A 17,628-nucleotide genomic window follows, 5' to 3' on the forward strand; every position below is an offset into this window, starting at 1 on the left:
CCGGGGCCCGCGCCGCTGCATGGGGGCGGCTCGCGGGCCCTGAAAGGAAGGGCGGGCGGGAGGGCCGGATTAGGAGGGGCGGGGCCGGGCGGCCGCAGGCCGGAGGCGCGTCGGGCTGGAGCCGGTCACGATGCCCCGAAGGAAGCAGAGCCACCCGCAGCCCGTGAAATGCGAGGGGGTCAAAGGTCAGGGGTCAGGGGCCGCAAGCGGGGGAGGAGCGGGGGTGGGGTCAGTGGAGTGGGTTCAGGTCGGGGTAGAGGGGGACTCCTGAGGGATGGGGTGGGCGATCTGGACTCCTAGCTTCTAGTAAGAGAACTCGAGAGGGTCTGCGAGTACGGGAAGTACGGGCTGCGAGGGCTAGGTCCCGGGGTGCGGATAATGGGCACGGTTCCTGAGGGACAATCTACAAGCCCCCTTCCCTCTTCAGTGGATACCGAAGACTCCCTCGACGAAGGACCTGGAGCCCTGGTATTGGAGAGTGACTTGCTACTAGGCCAGGATCTGGAGTTTGAGGAGGAAGAGGAAGAGGAAGAGGAGGAAGGTGACGGCAACAGCGACCAGCTCATGGGCTTCGAGAGAGACTCAGAAGGTGGGTTTGAGGGACTTGATTAAGGATTAGTGACCGTGGAACCTCAGCCCTTCAGGAGCCAGGTTAGGATTTAGAGTCAGTGAGCCAAACTCGAAACAGTGCCACAACCTAGGGATGATTTAGTTTAGATTTGATCCGGATTTCATTTGCCCAATTGTTCAGTAAACTCCATCACTTTGTTGAGGTGAAGTTTTGGGGCCTGGTCCAACGGACGGTGAATGACAGAGCAACTGGTTAAAGTTAATGCCCTTTTAATAACCTTGTCCCTCTGCCTAGCACCTTCCTTCTGTGAAGTTCACTTGAAGAGGTTCTGCAAAACAACTGATTATACAAATTACGTCTAATCTAACTTCTTGTCATCTGCAGCATAAACCCCTTTAGTATTGAGATTTTGCTCCCCATCCTCATGTACTCTTGCACATTCCTTTCTCTTGTGATTTAGCATCACCCCACCCTACTTTGCTGCACCACTTACTCACTTAACGCTACCTATATTAAGGATGTTTCTGAAAGTCCTTGAGGGAATTTATGTAAAAAGGAATCCATCCTTTAGTTACATTAGTTTTCACTTCCCTTCAGATTTTGCTTCACTCGAGTTTTCATTTTATAATCAGCTCTGTACTAACAAGGACCTTACTAATACAGAGCTTAGAATAAGATGTCAGGTCTCTGCCTTGTGTACTTTTTTTTTTTTTAATCCCAAGAATCTCCTAATTACATTATTCATTTCAGCCTGTGGTCCACTGTGAGCCTTTGGTCTTTTTCTGTGCAGTGGAATTAGGTACAATTGTCATTACTAAGTTAGTCCACGCTCAGCAGCACATAACTCATATTGAATTTTCAGGATCACTTTAGTGAAGAGTGGGGCCAAACAAGTGGGGAGACACCAGTGAAAAAAGCAAGTTTGGAGCCTAGTCATATTCCATGTTGATGTTTCTTTTCATGTCTGTCTTACCAGGAGACTCTCTGGGGGCCAGGCCTGGGCTTCCCTATGGGCTGAGCGATGACGAGTCTGGGGGCGGCCGGCCACTAAGTGCTGAGAGTGAAGTTGAGGAGCCAGCCAGGGGTCCAGGGGAGGCCAGGGGTGAGAGGCCAGGCCCAGCCTGCCAGCTGTGTGGGGGGCCGACAGGTGAGGGGCCTTGTTGTGGGGCAGGAGGGCCGGGTGGGGGGCCCCCGCTGCCCCCACGGCTATTATACTCATGCCGCCTCTGCGCCTTCGTGTCCCACTACTCGAGCCACCTGAAGCGGCACATGCAGACACACAGCGGGGAGAAGCCGTTCCGCTGTGGCCGCTGCCCCTACGCCTCAGCCCAGCTCGTCAACCTGACGCGACATACCCGCACCCACACTGGCGAGAAGCCCTACCGCTGTCCCCACTGCCCCTTTGCCTGCAGCAGCCTGGGCAACCTGAGGCGGCATCAGCGCACCCACGCAGGGCCCCCCACTCCTCCCTGCCCGACCTGTGGCTTCCGCTGCTGTGCTCCACGTCCAGCCCGGCCTCCCAGTCCCACAGAGCAGGAGGGGGCAGTGCCCCGGCGACCTGAAGGTAAAAAGCCAGGGACCAAAAGAACTGGGAACATGAATGGGTGGCTTTAGGGATACTTGGTTGGATTCATAGTCCAGGCCTCATTGTCCCCACAGATGCTCTGCTGCTTCCAGATTTGAGCCTCCATGTGCCACCAGGTGGTGCCAGTTTCCTGCCAGACTGTGGGCAGCTGCGGGGTGAAGGAGAGGGTCTTTGTGGGACTGGATCAGAACCACTGCCAGAGCTGCTGTTCCCTTGGACCTGCCGGAACTGTGGACAAGAGCTGGAGGAGGGGGAGGGTGGTCGGCTGGGTGCTGCCATGTGTGGGCGCTGCATGCGAGGAGAGGCTGGAGGGGGTGCCAGTGGGGGGCCCCAGGGCCCCAGTGACAAAGGTTTTGCCTGTAGCCTCTGCCCCTTTGCCACTCACTATCCCAACCACCTGGCCCGGCATATGAAGACGCACAGTGGAGAGAAGCCCTTTCGCTGTGCCCGCTGTCCCTATGCCTCTGCTCATCTGGATAATCTGAAACGGCACCAGCGCGTCCACACAGGAGAGAAGCCCTACAAGTGTCCCCTCTGCCCGTATGCCTGTGGCAACCTGGCCAACCTCAAGCGTCATGGTCGCATCCACTCTGGGGACAAACCTTTTCGGTGTAGCCTTTGCAACTACAGCTGCAATCAGAGCATGAACCTCAAACGCCACATGCTGCGGCACACAGGCGAGAAGCCCTTCCGCTGTGCCACCTGCGCCTACACCACAGGCCACTGGGACAACTACAAACGCCACCAGAAGGTGCATGGCCATGGTGGGGGAGGAGGGCCCGGCCTCTCTGCCTCTGAGGGCTGGGCCCCACCACACAGCCCCTCCTCTGTATTGGGCTCTCGGGGTCCAACAGCTTTGAGTGCCGCTGGTAGCCGGGCTCTACATACAGACTCGCCCTGAACCAGGTCCTTCTCCCTCAGGGCCCTACGGATTAGCCCTGACTGTTCTGTACGTTTTATACAGATGGACCAGAAGTCACCTTCTACTTCCTCCCCCGCTGGCCAGGGGCTCCACAGACTAACCTAGGCACTATATGGACCAGCCCAAACCCCATGGGCGGGGGCCCCATATGGACCAGGGGACCTTGCCTTGACTGATGCACTTCATGAGCTCAGTGAGAAGGGCCCTGTATTCACCTCCACTGCTCCCAGGGGCAGTAGAGGAACTGGCTGGGGGACTGCCCAGCCTCCCACCTGTTTATTTAACTTATTTCAGTGCTTTATAATAAAGGAAACACTAACAAAGCCATGTCTATGCTGAGTTGGCAGTGGCAAGCACAGCTCCACCTCACCCTTAGCACAGCAGTCTGTGCCATGACAGGGGAGCAGGGGCAGTGAAGGGAACCAGAGGTAGGCAGCAATCAGGCTGATTTTAATGACGGGGAGCTGGGCCAGACCATACACAGACCTCTGCCCATCCCCTTGGCCCATGGCCCCGAGAAGCCAGAAGCAGCCCCAGGGGAAGATGTGGTTCTTCCCCAAGGCAGGTAGCCATGGTCCCTTGGACTCTGTGCAAAATACTAAATGCTAATTTGGCATCAAGGGCCAGCTCTGAAAAGAGAGAACAATCCTTTGTGCAGCCAGCCCAGGGAGTGGAAAGGAAAGTGGGTTAGGAAGCCCCTGGCCGAGAGAAGGAGGGAAGGAAGGAAAAGGCCCCCTGGCTTGGGGGATACAGGCACAGGGCAAGTTTCTGAACATTCCTCCGGGGCAGAGGGCAGACATCTGAACACTGGAGATCACAGATCCTCATCTCCAATGCCCTCGAAGGCAAAATTGCCGTGGACATCACTGGCACTGGCATCTGTGCTGGGACTGCCAATCCCCCGCAAGCTCACGGCACTCAGCTTGCTCTGTAACAAAGGCAGGGTTGGCGTCAGAGGGCTCGAGCCTCCCTGAGATTCCCCTACCAACACCAACCTCACCAACCCTCATGGGAAACTCACTGAGAGTTTGACCATGGACTCCCGGCTGGCATCAGGTGATTCCTGGGGAAGAGGAGGCAGAGAGGTGTCAGCTCACTGGGGGAGGTAAGGCAAGGCTAGGAGGTGGGGCACTGATCTGAAAGTGATACTTACAAGCAAGGGTGGGGACTTCACTGCTTGCTGGCTGTCTGAGCGTCTCAGGGTGCCCCCTACTCGCCGGCGCAGCATCTGGGGATGGAGACATGAAGCACGGATAAGGGCAGAATCCCTTTGGACTCCCCATTATTTCCCCTCCCTCTCAGGAGAACACCCACACCTAGGACAAAAGGCAGGGAGAGCACAAGCACTAGCTGCTTAGTCCACACCTCTGGCTTACCTTCCTGATGCTGCCACCCGATTTCTTCACCATCAGTTCATCTACCATAGACTGCAAGCAGATACTCATCATGATCGCCTGAGGGCAAGAAGAGAGCTCAGCTTGACTAGAGTGGTCATCCTGAGCCCAGCACCCCTAAGACAAGGGCTCCCACTCACATGGAGTCCTGGAAGCCCTAGACTTGGGTATTTAAGAGAGCGGTGCAATGGGCTCCAGAGGAGGCCTGAGGGTGGGCTCACACCTGGGGGCTGGTGATGGTGACCCACTGTAGCCGGTCCTTGCTCATGAGGTATTCAAAAGCCAGTTCCAGGCGCACCTCACCCCGGCCCCGGCCTGGGCTGCTTGTGCCTCCACTGGGCAGTGGCACCTGGGAGAGAAAGGGGAGTTAGGCTGAGATCATTCTGACCAATCTGCCTCCCTCCTTGACCCACCCATTCCTGAAGCTCAAGGCTTGCCAGAACGCCATCTCAAAGGCCTACCCCAACTCACAGAGGAGGTGACCCGCCAGCACCGCATGCGGGTGACCCGGAAGGAGCCTTCTCGGAGTTGCTGGCCAGGCAGGCGGAGCTGGAGGCTAAGCTCACTGTTGCCTGCGCTCACGACCACGGGACAGTCCTTCTCCGGGAAGTCAGCCACACAGGCATCGAAGCGCAAGTAGCCATAGTGCCGCAGCGTCTGAGCCAGCCGCAGGAACTGAAACCCAGTCACCACAGGGGGCCGGTCAGGAAGGGAAGTGGGGTGAGTCAGAAAACAACCTCTTGAAAGAAGTCAGGGAAGCAGGCTTACCTCCTTCTTGGAGACCTTCTCCTGCAGAGATTTGAGCTGCCGGTGCTGCTCCTTGGTGACCAGAATCCACCCACGCTCAATGTCTGATACCGTCTACAGTAGACACAAGGGGCGGGGGGCGGGGTTTTGGGGCTCCCAATCAGAGGTCCAAGGAAAGTGTCCAGTTACTTCTGTCCATCGTGACCCTTAGCCCAACACTTGAATGACCTCCTTTACTCTATCAGCTTACAACGTAAGGAGAATAGGTTGTGCCAGGTGCCCTGACAGTATTCTAGGAACTTCCCCATGAACTGGGAGTAAAGACACGAAGAGTTTTCTTGGCAGAGTGAGACACCAGTATCTATCTCAGGGGAAGGGCTGAGGCAGCTCCAAGCTCACCTGAGCATAAAGCAGGTTCAGGCCAACCCGGTTCTCCATGACGTCATCATCATAGGCAGAGTCCCAGTAACTGTGAGGCCAAGGGGTGGAAAGGGGATAATGGGACTAAGATGGGGTAAGACAAGAGAGAATAGAAAACAGGAGCAATCTGGAATTTTCGGGCAAATGGTGGTACAGTGGGAGGAAGCCTGGGAGGCCGCGTAGGAAACACCCAACGCATGGCCCAGTAATCTAATCCAGCACCCCTCCCCCTTCTCCAAACCCAGCCCTGACCTCTTCCTTAGCACAATCTTATACTCTTGACTCCGAAGACTGGTAACAGATACATAAGGCAGCTCAAACTCTTGCAGCTTCCGTACGACTATTGGTTTAAAAAAAAAAAAATAAAAGGAAAATGTCATGAGACTCAAGATGAGAAGAGCCAAGAGAGAAACCCTAAGGAAATGTTACATTATGGGAGGCATTAGGGGGGCAAATTCACTACTAGATGCACAGGGAAGTAAGTCCACGAAACTCACAAGAAAAGGTTCCATCCTCTTTCTCTCGAACTAGAAAGAGACTGAAGTATCCTATTAAGTCATCTGGAAGATCCAGCTTTGCAGCCACAGCCTGGAAATAGGGAAGGCAGTACAGCTTATCATACTGGCTGGTTCCAATCACCCCGAAACCTGCGACCCTGAGGTGCAGGGGAGGAGGGGCAGTGCAGTACAAGTACCTCACCTCTAGGACGTCTTCAGTCTGATCTGAAGTTAGCACATTGACCAGAACTTTCTGCCCGTTGCTGAGCAGCACTTCCAAGGAAACTTCCTCTGTGGGGACCTGCTGTGTCTCCTGGTTGTGAACATACACGAGAATGGAAGCACTGCCTTGTTAATACTCGCCCAGCGTCTAGCTCTGACCCTTCCCAAACCCTCTATTTCTAGATTCTAACAGCATGTTTATTCTCAGTTGCTTAATTACAGGCTGGGTTTCCTTGATTTCATTAGTAGAGAAGCCCTAATCCATAAAAAATGGTGCCTGGATGACTCTTTTGTAGCCATGGCCTTAAAATAGCATGGCTGTTCAGGAAAGTCCTTCCTTAAATCTTGGTTGCACCCAGAGCCTTACCTGTTGTGCCCGACGCAGGAAGCTATTGAAGGTCTCACTGCTCCCAAGCAGCGGGTCTTGCCGAACTGTGGGGACAAGAGGACAATATTGCAGTAACTTAGGGCTCCCTCTTGACTCCTCCAGTTCTTTTTTTGGTAGGTTCCCCCTACCCCATTTCCTGGGCTGGTGATGGCCTGTCACGTCCCCCAGCTGGCCTCACCTCACTCACTGTTTGCATAAATTCTTCACCTGCCCCACCCTTGGCTGCCATCTAGTTGAGTCCAGTCTATAGAACTAGGGAAATAACAATGATGTTAATCTAAAGCACGTCAGACACAAGTTAAATTCTCCCCACCAATCTGAACTGCTTTAAGACTATTTAGCATTATGTTAGTATTTCCAAGTTGTATTAGTATATTGACTAAATTGCTTTGCTGATACCTAGAGCATCCTTGCATGCTTTCTCAATTAAATAACAGATGAAAGAAAAGGCTCCCCAGATGTAGAAATTAATTCAGGACAGTCTACTACAGCACCAGCTGTTTTGAGTCTCTTCCCATAGTTCTCTACAGTAGCCTAAAGTTCCCTCCAACCACTCACCGGCTTGCATGTACTTCTCTAACTGCTCTCTCCTCTGTTCTACCTCAGCAGGTGTCAGAGAGAAAAGCTTCTTTGGGGGAAATGCAGGAAGAACATTGGCCCCATACTCCTTCCGAAGCTATGTGGAGAAAGAGATACAACCCTTCTCATAAACACAGCAAATGAGAAGTGGTAATCCACACTCAAAACGTTCTCTTGGGCCCCCTTCCCTTACCTCAGTCCCTGCTCCCCCATCTAGCCTGGTCATCCGGGAAATAATTCCTTTGGTGGAGGTAACATACCACCAGGGTTGTGTTCCTCTGTTCTAAATATAAGTTGTTTCCTATCTTACTATGTACAAGTCAGCCCCTTCACAGTGTGGGTAGGGTTTGCATAGGTCCAGGGCCTAGGGAGCCCCCTGATTATTTAGCAAGACTGTGTTCATTGAACCCTCACAGGAAGCAAAGGGCTTTGCAAGGAAAATTTCTGTTCCCAGTTAAATACAGCCAAACACGTACACAAAATGTCTTAGGACTTAACAGGACTTTGCAGATCAACAAATCCATTTTTCAGTCTTAGAAACTAAGGCCCAAAGAAATCAGGTGACTTGCTCAGGATTGCACAGTTAGTTATCAGTGGAATCAGGACTCTGTACTGAGTCAAAAAGAGCTTGCAATCTGGTGAGAACATAGAAACATTGCGTCACAGATGCAAAAGGATAACTGAACAGCTAGGCCCACTGAAAGTTGCTGAAGAGCACAGAAGGAATTGGTGAATGGTTTTAGGAGCAGGGAAAAGAATTTCAAGTTGCAGCTCAGATGACAGAAGAATGTGCTTCAGCAGCAGAGGGGGAAGGTCGGTTTTTCCATGCACAGGCAAACGCTGAAGTAAGACTGGGCACAAGGAAGCAGAAAGGCGGATGTGAGTTTAAGGAGTCTAAGCTGTTAGAGCTGCAGACAGAACGCTTCTGAGAAAGTTTCCCGGAAATGTCAATAGATAACACGAAGCACCAGATCCTCTCTAGTGGCAGTGATTAAAGGAGAACTACACAGCCGGGGGGCAGCGACGAGGGGAAAAACGGAGACACTGATGCCCAGTTGCAGGAAAGGGCTTCAAAGCTGCCTCAAGGCAGGGGTGCTGGTCCCACCTGCTCGTGCAGCCCCAGGAGCTGGCTGTAGCGCACGCGGCAATGCAGGACTCCATTCACGTGAATATTATAGGCCTGAGGACACAAAAGCAGGCAAGCATTTTAGGGTCGCAGTCTGGGCGACCCCCTTGAAAGCCCTGGCCAGAAGTTGCCTGACACAGATCCGCCTGCGTAACGCACCGAGATCTTCCGAGGGCTTATCAAGTCTGTTCTCCCCAGGGCCAGGTCCCAAAGCAGAAGGACCAGCCAGGAGGGCAACTAAGGTGCGGGTTCCGCAGTCTCCCTCCCCAAGAGGCCAGTACGCCCACCAAAGCAGCCGCGGCCCAGCCAGGGGGAGACGACGCAGGCGAACAAAAGACCTAAAGGAGCTGGGGCGGCCTTTGGACGAATCTGAGACGGGATGTAAGCTCCCAGCGAGGCCGTCGGGAGTTGGCTGCCTGGGAACAGGCCCCAAGGGTGGCGGCCAGGCCTCGGAGGCCGCTCGGAGAGGGCTCCGGCCCGTTATCCCCGCCCATGCCCGGCCCGGCTCCGGCCGCTCCTCACCACGTAGGCGGAGCCGCCGCCGTCCCCGCTGCGGGACTCGGTTTCAGGAATGGAAAAGTGCATGTTCCCTGCGGCAGGGCCCAGCCGGGCTCCGGACTGACAGGGCTGCAGCGGCTTTACACGCTCGCCTCCGCCGCTCAGCGCGTCCCCGCTGCCTCACTCGCCATTTTGGGGGGGTGGGTGCTGGGATCGGAGGTAGGAAGGGTGGTGGGACGTCCGCTCTAGGGCGCGGCTCCCCCGGCATGCTGGGAATTGTAGTCTAAAGAGGAAGAGCCGACTGGAGGACTGGGAGACTAGAGCTGAGAAGGCCCTCATCGGTGCCCGTAGCCCAGGGCAGATCTCCAGTGCACGTCGGAGATTGTAGTCCGCTGGGGGCTGCGCGTCATGGGTGTCGGCCCAGGTGGCGCTGTAGGCCTAGGGACCGCGGCGGGCGGAGCCTAGGACGGAGAGTGATGGCTGCCGTGGCTGTGGCTGTTCGCGAGGGTGAGTGAAGGGCGGGGGCGCACTAACAGGTAACGCGGAGTCTCCGGGCGCTGGACGGCTGCGGCTGAGCCGTGAGTCCCTCTGGGTACTGTCGTTCCATTCCGGCGCCTCTCCGGACTCTGGGGCGCACTGCCTGGGGCGCAGCCCCGCTCCGCGCACCGGCTGGCTCTGGCGAGAAGGGCGGGGGCCCCGCCCGGATGCCTCCCCCGCCTTCCTTTTGATCCTGCCGCGCACTGCGTCCCCACGCGGATCCCTGGCTGGCCTCCCGCCTGGTGGCGGAGCCGTGCTCATGCCCACCCAGCAGCCAGCCGCGCCGAGTACGGGTCCCCCCAAACCCTCCCGGAGCCTTTCTGGCTCACTTTGTGACCTGTTTTCTGATGCAGATTCGAGCTCTAGGATGAAGGCCGAGCTTTCTACGCGGCCTGGGGTAAGTGTGAGCGGCCCTTCCAAAACCCGTGTCAAGCGCTACGCAGCAGGCTGTGCCAGCTTCATTCTAACCCAGCTTCCAGCCCCGTTTCACTTTATTTCTCGGGAAAGCCAGCTTTCACAGACTTCTTTCACCCCTAACAGTATGTGACTCTGATCCCGGAGGAGAAACTTCGATCCCTATGGGATGTAAGCTTGTAAGAGCTAGCTGGTTAGAGGCAGGATTAGGGGCTTTACCTTATGGGACTCTTGGAAGACTCCAGAAGTGTTTTTTCATCTTTGGAATTGTTGGGGAAGAACAATATTCTATGTCTGTGTCTCAGGCAGAGGGGAGGGAGATGACCCAAGAAGAGAAGCTGCAGCTTCGGAAGGAAAAGAAACAGCAGAAGAAGAAACGGAAGGAGGAAAAGGGGGCAGAGCCAGAAACTGGCTCTGCTGTACCTGCAGTCCAGTGTCAAGGTGAGAAGCTTTAAAAAAAATTTTTTTTTAACGTTTATTCTTTTTTGAGAGACAGAGACATATCATGAGTGGGAGAGGGGTAGTGAGAGAGAGGGGGAGACACCGAATCTGAAGCAGGCTCCAGGCTCTGAGCTGCCAGCACAGAGCCGGACGCGGGGCTCGAACCCATGAACCAGAAGCTCATAACCTGAGCTGAAGCCTGATACTTAACCAACTGAGCCACCCAGGCACCCCAGAAGCTTTTTTTTAAATGACTCGGGTGTGGAATTGGTAGAAGGATGTGTGGGAGAGAAGAGGGGGAGATAGGACAAAGTTGGCTTGAGCAATTGAAGAGTGAAGAAGTTTAGATAAACAGGAGCTCTGACTGGGGCGTAGATAGGTAACTACCTGCCTGGGGCTTGGGGACCTCTTCCTTCTGTCTTTAGTAGGTCCCACCAAAGAGCTGGAAGGACCTGGCAGTCAGCTGGCCACTGCTGGGGGGAAAGTTCCAACTGGTCGAAGTAAAGCTGAACTTCGTGCTGAACGGCGGGCCAAGCAGGAGGCCGAGCGGGCCCTGAAACAGGCAAGGAAAGGGGAACAAGGAGGGCCACCTCCCCGGGCCTGCCCCAGTACAGCCGGAGAAACCCCTTCAGGTACCTTCCCTTCATTTCAAGACCTTTGTTGATGCCAATTTTTGTGTTAGCTCAGGCTTCCCCATGGCAGAACACCTCTCCTCTCTCATTCTTTGCCTTGGGACCAAGAGCTCAAAATTTTCCCCTCAATCTCATCCTGTCTCTATTTCTTCTACTCTTTTCTCCCCTGCCTTTTCCCCTCCCCCTGTCCAGTTTTTCCTCATGTGCCTTATACCTTAAAAGCAGATTTCTTGTTACCACGTACAGTGTCTTAAAAACATGATCATTGTCTTTTAGGAGTGAAGCGTCTCCCTGAGCACACTCAGGTTGATGACCTCACACTTCAGAGAAGGCTTGCTAAAAAACCAGAGCAACAACAGGTAGGAAGTGGTTTTGGTGTATGGCCAGGAATTGCCTAAAGAAGATGGGAAAGAGGGGGAAAAGGTGCTCAGGTCGAATGAGACCCTGGAGAAGAATGGGCTTTTGGGTCAAAGTAGCCTCACTGTTTACTTTTTTTCCACTGGTTCTGTTCTCCTATTTTGTCAAGGTTCCTACACGAAATGATTATGGATCCAAAGTCAGTCTCTTCTCTCACCTACCCCAGTACAGCAGACAGAGTTCTTTGACTCAGTATATGAGGTAGGATCCTACAAAATTGTCATAACTTTTAAGTTCTAAGAATTTGAAAATTCAGTCCAATTCTAGGATTGAAAGTGACTGAAAATTTGCGATGGGGTCTGTGGGAGGAAGCATGCCCACAAGGCAGAATTCTCCAGGACGTGGGGGTGTCTGTGCTGGTGAAGGAAGTTCCTTTTCATCAGGGGCAGGTGGGCAGTAGGTGCTCAGGCTTCCCTTGCAAAGTGTGTGACACCGCCATCCCATCAGCATCCCATCCTCTGTGATCCACCCAGCCATGGTGCGACTTGGCCTGCAGTACTCCCAGGGCCTGGTCAGTGGCTCCAATGCCCGGTGCATTGCCTTGCTTCGTGCCTTGCAGCAGGTATGTTGTCCCGTCCCCTCTAGGACCCAATCCCCCCTCAGCTTCTGTCACCCAAAGTAGGCTCTGGGGGGCAGGGGGGATGACTCCATCCTCAGAACACTTTCCCCAGTGAAACTCGCCCTCCTCCCTCCTTCCCCCACCCCTTTCAGAGACCCTTGTTAGGGGACATTTTGCTGATCACCCTGTGTGCCCTGTAGGTGATTCAGGATTATACAACACCTCCCAACGAAGAACTCTCAAGGGATCTAGTAAATAAACTAAAGCCCTACTTCAGGTAAGGAGGACCACTACAAGTCCACTCCCATGTCGCCTGGTCCTCTTCTTGTATCCTTTCTCCTGCTCTTTTATCTTTTGTTTGGTTTTTCTGTCTTCTTTTTAAAGAAAAAAAAAGTTTAAACATGAATGTTAATGGTAAGGAGTCACATAAACACAGGGCATTGTCTTTGTAGCTTCCTGACTCAGTGCCGTCCCCTGTCAGCAAGCATGTACAACGCCATCAAGTTCCTGAACAAGGAGATCACGGGTGTGAGCAGCTCTAAGCGGGAAGAGGAGGTGATGAATATGAGGAATGAGCAAGGCATGCACCTGGGGGTCCAGCTGAGAAAGACATTCAGGACTCCCAGGAGGGACAGTGCAGCCATTCTGCCGTGGTCAAGGCTTAAGGAAGTGGTTGGTCTGTCTGACTTGGGCTCCCTTGGAACCCATCATTATACATATATCCAAGTGTCTAGCGTGATAATCAGAGGAAGAAACATGTCCATTTCTTGTTTCCTTTTTTTTAAATGTTTTTTATTTATTTTTGAGAGACAGAGAGACAGCACAAGCAGGGGAGGGTCAGAGAGAGAGACACACACACAGAATCTGAAGCAGGCTCCAGGCTCTGAGCTAGCTGTTAGCACAGAGCCCGACGTGGGGCTCAAACCCACGAACCGTGAGATCATGACCTGAGCCAAAGCCGGACGCTCAACTGACTGAGCCACCCAGGCGTCCCCATTTCTTGTTTCCTAAACATTTTAATCCATTTAGGCCAAGTCAGAACTTCGAGCAGCCATTGATCGGTATGTGCAAGAGAAGATTGTGCTTGCATCTCAGGCAATTTCCCGCTTCGCTTACGAGAAGATCAATACTGGAGATGTGATCCTTGTATATGGATGGTATGGTCCAGACCCTATGCCTGAGAAAATTGGGGAGGGAAACAGTCTGAAGAAGGGAGTGCCCCTTTGCCCTTTCGGAATGAGCTGGCTGGTTGTTAGTGAGCTCTGTAACCGAATCCTCCTCTTTGTTCACTCCAGCTCATCTCTGGTATCACGAATTCTTCAGGAGGCTTGGGCTAAGGGCCGGCGGTTTCGGGTGGTAGTGGTGGACAGCCGGCCACGGCTAGAGGGAAGGCACACACTACGTTCTCTGGTCCGTGCTGGGGTCCCTGCCTCCTACCTGCTGATTCCTGCAGCCTCCTATGTGCTCCCAGAGGTGAGGGCAGATGAAAGAGGCTCCAAAACTGGAGGTAAAAGGGTGTAGTTGTATAGACAGAATCCCATCTTCCTAAGGTTACAGTTATTTAAAAATACTAGAATTTTATAGCCCTGTTTATGTTTCATGGGAAAAACACCTACAGCACATTACTAGAACAGTGTGGCTATTGTAAGAACATCATATGAAACTAGCAGCCACCAAGAAGAAACAGGACAAAAGTCACTTTGGAGTTTCATTTTCCTGTGGGAGGTGTAAGGCTCAATGGTCAGGTGTTTTCCAAGAAGAAACATCGTTAAGTTTGTCATTGACTTAATATTGCTGTCCTGGGCAGGAGCGGGGAACCTTTTTCTGCATTAATCACGTACCACATTTTCTCCCCCTCTCCACTGTTCCAAACGAATAGGTTTCTAAGGTGCTATTGGGAGCTTATGCACTCCTGGCCAACGGGTCCGTGATGTCACGGGTAGGGACAGCACAGCTGGCCCTGGTGGCACGAGCCCATAATGTGCCAGTGCTGGTCTGCTGTGAAACGTACAAGTTCTGTGAGCGTGTGCAGACTGATGCCTTTGTCTCTAATGAGCTAGGTAAGGAGCCCCAGAGGGCAAGAAAGAAGATTCTAGAGATCTAAGATTTGGGAGGTAGAGGGAAGGTGGAACTACAATTTGTTCTTGAAAGGTCATAAAGTAGGTACGTCTCCCATTGCAGATGACCCCGATGATCTGCTGTGTGAGCGAGGAGAACACGTGGCCCTGGCTAACTGGCAGAACCACCCGTCCCTCCGGTTGTTGAATCTAGTCTATGACGTGACCCCGCCAGAACTGGTGGATCTGGTGATCACGGAGCTGGGGATGATTCCTTGCAGTTCTGTACCTGTTGTTCTACGAGTCAAGAGTAGCGACCAGTGAGTGGGGGAACGCAGGGTCAATAAACGACATACTCCCTACACTTAGCAACTCTGCTGCCTTTGTATCTCTTTTTTAGTATCGTCATCACTTAGGTTAGAAGTCCAGACTCTCCAGCCCCTCTCTTATTTTCTTTTGAGTTTATTTATTTATTTTGCGAGAGAAAGAGCATGCACATGAGCGGGGTAGGGGCAGAGGGAGAAGGGGAGAGAATCCCAAGCAGGCTCCATGCTGTCAATGCAGAGCCTGATGCAGGGCTTGATCCCATGAACCATGAGATTATGACCTGAGGCAAAATCAAGAGTTGGACACTTAACTGACTGAGCCACCCAGGTGCCGCTGTAGCCCCTCTTCGGACCTGTACCAATCTCAGACCTTTATGAACCTCACTAGCGACTAGTTCCATGCCAGTGCCTGGGGGCCAAAGTGAAGGTCAGTATGGACCCCAAAACTGATCCTGGTCATTAGCCATTTATCAAGCATCTACATGCCAGATACTGAGCTAGATATGAGGACGACTATAAGGACAAATTAGAGAGTTATCTTTAGTTTGTTGGTATAATTAATATTACATTAATATATTAAATAACTACATAGTAATTAGTAGTATTCTCAGCACTGAGTACTTATTATGTGTCAGAAACACTCTAATCCCTTTCCACACAAAGAGAAATTTTACAGATGAGAAAACTGAGACACACAGAAGTTAAGTTACTTGCCGAGGCAATACAGCTAAGGCACAGAGAGGCTAAGTTACCTGCCCAGGGTAACACAGTAACAAAAGCAGCTTATGATCTCAGGCATTCTGGATGGAGAGATTGTGCCCCTAACTGAGGGCCACTCCTCATGGTGGAGGCAGACAGATAGTATGTGCAGTGCGACGGAAGTTCTGCTAGTCGTATGAGCGGTTTCTAGGAGGCAACCGTGGAGGACACCGGGAGATCTAATAAGGTCGAAGACTTCACAGGGAGCATCTGACCTGTGAGGATAGGGAGTTTCCCAGTTGGAAAGCAACGGGAAGGCATATGAGCAGAGGGAATAGCTTGAACACAAAAACAATAGGCTTTAAAGTGTGTGGCCAATTTCAGTGTGTCAAGTGGTGTGGTGAGGCTGGACCTGAGCTGCTGTGGAGAGTCAGTGATAAAGCTGCAAAGGAGGTTGGGTTGGGGCCAGATAACCACTGTGGTTAGCCTAAAAAAATGGAGAATCATCCATTTGGTGTGTACATGTATGTGTTTTATTGGGACATTTCCAAATAGCTTCAAAGTAGAGTAAACCATACTATAAGAATCCCCATCCCACATACAATAATTATCAAGATTTGTCACATTTGCTTTCTTATTTCCTTTTTTCCCCCCTTGCTTGTTACTTTAGAGCAATTCCCAGATGCTATATCATTTCATTCCTACACACCTCAGTATATGTCTCTAAAAAATATGGAAGCTTACCTTGCTATTGTTACACTTACTAAATTCTTTTTTAGTGTTGTCCAATCCATAATCAAATTTCCTTGATTGACTCAAAAACTGGATGTTTTACAGTTGGTTTGTTTGAATCAGGATCCAAACAAATTTACACATTACATTTGGTTATTATGTCTTCAGTTTCCTGTAATAAACAAGTCTCTTGAACTTCTTTTCTTTTCTCAGGATATTGACTTATTCAGAAATCAGGTCATCTTATAAAATGTTCCCCACTCTGGATTTGACTGTTGGTTTCCATTTAATTCATTCCTCTAACACCTTCTTTTTCATTCAACTTTTTGGGCAAGAATACTTAATAAGTGGTTCTGTGTTTCATATTGCCTTACATCAGGAGGCAAGTAGCTGTTTGTTCCGTGTTCAGTGATGAATAGATCCGGTTTTGAAGTCTTTTTTTTTTTTTAAGTTTGTTTTTGAGAGAGAGAGCAGGGGAGGGGCAGAGAGAGAGGAACAGAGGATCCCAAGTGGACTCTGCACTGACAACAGAGAACCCCATGTGGGGCTTGAACTCATGAACCATAAGATCATGACCTGATCCAAAATCAGACGCTTAACTGAGACACCCGGTTTTAAAGTTTTAAATTGTAGTTTGTCAAGTTTTCACTTAGTGGTTTTATCCACTGGTGGTTATTGCTTGAATTATTTCATTAGGGGCTGCAAAATGATTTTTCTCCAAATTCTATCCTTCTTCCCATATTTCCTAGCTGGTAATCTTATTATAAAAATTTCCTTTTCAGTAGTTATTTTCTGAATTACAGTTTTTATTGGAAAGACAGGATAAATGTTTCTTTCCTTTTATTTCCTAATTTCCAAGAACTGATCACTATTTGTTTCCAGTGGCATACAATGAATGAGCAGTTACTGGCTAGTTGGCTTTCTCTTTCTCTCCCTCTCTTTTTTTAAGTATTATCCACTCATGGTTTTTTTTATGTATTGAGCATCTTAATCATTAAAATTAAGCAGAAGATCTATAGGACCACCTCTGTACTTTAGAAACATAACTGATAGAGATTAGAGACAGAGAAACAGATCAGTTGAAAGATTGCCTGTCAATCAAAATTACATATGCACCTAAACTTTGGTCCAGCACTCTGCCTCTAGGAATTTATGCTACATACCCATATAGTTGCTCATGTGTGAAGTAACAAGGTTATTTATAGCAGCATTGACTAGAAACCACATAAATATCCATTAATATTAACAAGTTGATCTTTGAATAACACGTTTGAACTGTGTGGGTCCACTTATATGGGTTTTCTTTGTTACAATACAGTAGTGTAAGAGTATTTTCTCCCCCGTATGATTTCCTTAACATTTTCCTTTTTCTAGCTGACTTTATTCTAATACAGTATATAATATATTAGCATACAAAATACATGTTAATTGATAGTTAATGGGTTTCCAATCAACAGTAGGCTATTTAGTAGTTAAGTTTGGGGGGTAGTTAACATGTGGATTTCCCACTACTACAGCGGGGTTGGCACCCCTAACCTGTGTGTTCAATGTCAGTGATATACTACATTCGTATCATTACTAAACAGTCATGATAAAGAATGAGGAAGTTTTTATGTACAGAAATTAAACAATTTCCAAGGTACACTGAGTTAAGAGAAGCCAGATGTAGGACAGTGTGTAATTGCTGTTTGAATTAAAAGGGGAAAGCTATATATGCATTTGCATATGTGCATGAATATATAAAATACTTTGAATTGTAATAAGGAGCTGCTTGTGTGGATGTGGAGACAGGTGGGAGTCTTCACTTTACACCCTCTGTATCTTTTGAATTTTGAGCCATGTGAATATCTTGTTCCAAAAATGAA

General features: G+C 50.7%; 3 protein-coding genes across 11 annotated transcripts in view; 2 read left to right on the forward strand and 1 right to left on the reverse strand.

Annotated features, from left to right (window-relative positions):
* ZNF513 (zinc finger protein 513) overlaps nt 1-3,401 on the forward strand; it is a 3,624-nt gene extending 223 nt beyond the window's left edge. The window contains exons 1-4 of one of the 2 annotated variants that reach the window (XM_029938075.1): nt 74-185; nt 428-589; nt 1,548-2,135; nt 2,231-3,401. In XM_029938075.1, the coding sequence (XP_029793935.1) occupies nt 131-185; nt 428-589; nt 1,548-2,135; nt 2,231-3,057 (1,632 nt within the window). In that variant the 5' untranslated portion in view covers nt 74-130 and the 3' untranslated portion in view covers nt 3,058-3,401. Of the gene's footprint in view, nt 1-73; nt 186-427; nt 590-1,547; nt 2,136-2,230 lie in introns of those variants that run through there. The other variant, XM_029938076.1, reaches the window with a different exon arrangement.
* A 106-nt stretch (nt 3,402-3,507) lies between these two features.
* On the reverse strand, nt 3,508-9,168 carry SNX17 (sorting nexin 17). Of its 3 annotated transcripts, XM_029938077.1 has the most exons (15): nt 8,974-9,168; nt 8,431-8,505; nt 7,305-7,422; nt 6,726-6,790; nt 6,339-6,449; nt 6,137-6,227; nt 5,892-5,979; nt 5,619-5,688; nt 5,241-5,333; nt 4,944-5,147; nt 4,696-4,821; nt 4,455-4,532; nt 4,232-4,306; nt 4,100-4,141; nt 3,508-4,006 (listed from the first exon to the last, which is right to left on the reverse strand). In XM_029938077.1, exons 1-15 carry the CDS (start codon nt 9,034-9,036, stop codon nt 3,893-3,895), a joined length of 1,413 nt encoding a protein of 470 aa, XP_029793937.1. In that variant the 5' UTR covers nt 9,037-9,168; the 3' UTR covers nt 3,508-3,892. The 3 variants fall into 3 exon arrangements, with proteins under 3 accessions (XP_029793937.1, XP_029793938.1, XP_029793939.1); XM_029938078.1 differs by lacking the exon at nt 8,431-8,505; XM_029938079.1 differs by lacking the exons at nt 8,431-8,505; nt 8,974-9,168 and adding an exon at nt 7,802-7,908.
* A 222-nt stretch (nt 9,169-9,390) lies between these two features.
* On the forward strand, nt 9,391-14,378 carry EIF2B4 (eukaryotic translation initiation factor 2B subunit delta). 6 transcript variants are annotated; one of them, XM_029938069.1, is made up of 13 exons: nt 9,391-9,456; nt 9,840-9,883; nt 10,206-10,341; nt 10,767-10,973; nt 11,250-11,332; nt 11,500-11,591; nt 11,838-11,952; nt 12,150-12,226; nt 12,402-12,504; nt 12,979-13,106; nt 13,245-13,422; nt 13,829-14,009; nt 14,131-14,378. In XM_029938069.1, exons 1-13 carry the CDS (start codon nt 9,426-9,428, stop codon nt 14,328-14,330), a joined length of 1,575 nt encoding a protein of 524 aa, XP_029793929.1. In that variant the 5' UTR covers nt 9,391-9,425; the 3' UTR covers nt 14,331-14,378. The 6 variants fall into 6 exon arrangements, with proteins under 6 accessions (XP_029793929.1, XP_029793930.1, XP_029793931.1 ...); XM_029938070.1 differs by having other exon boundaries at nt 10,770-10,973; XM_029938067.1 differs by lacking the exon at nt 9,391-9,456 and having other exon boundaries at nt 9,665-9,883.
* Nucleotides 14,379-17,628: the final 3,250 nt, after the last annotated feature.

The sequence above is a fragment of the Suricata suricatta genome, chromosome 4, assembly GCF_006229205.1.
Source record: "Suricata suricatta isolate VVHF042 chromosome 4, meerkat_22Aug2017_6uvM2_HiC, whole genome shotgun sequence".
In the NCBI taxonomy this organism is placed as follows: domain Eukaryota; kingdom Metazoa; phylum Chordata; class Mammalia; order Carnivora; family Herpestidae; genus Suricata; species Suricata suricatta.

Excerpts from the sequence above, each read along its gene's own strand:
- SNX17 (XM_029938077.1), bottom strand. The coding sequence starts at position 9,036 with ATGCACTTTTCCATTCCTGAAACCGAGTCCCGCAGCGGGGACGGCGGC. Across the intron at positions 4,533-4,695 it reads TCACCATCACCAGCCCCCAG|GCGATCATGATGAGTATCTG; the intron begins GTGTGAGCCCAC and ends TCTTGCCCTCAG. Across the intron at positions 4,307-4,454 it reads CGGGTGGCAGCATCAGGAAG|ATGCTGCGCCGGCGAGTAGG; the intron begins GTAAGCCAGAGG and ends CTCCATCCCCAG.
- EIF2B4 (XM_029938067.1), top strand. The coding sequence starts at position 9,746 with ATGCCCACCCAGCAGCCAGCCGCGCCGAGTACGGGTCCCCCCAAACCC. Across the intron at positions 12,505-12,978 it reads GCTCTAAGCGGGAAGAGGAG|GCCAAGTCAGAACTTCGAGC; the intron begins GTGATGAATATG and ends TAATCCATTTAG. Across the intron at positions 13,107-13,244 it reads GTGATCCTTGTATATGGATG|CTCATCTCTGGTATCACGAA; the intron begins GTATGGTCCAGA and ends TGTTCACTCCAG.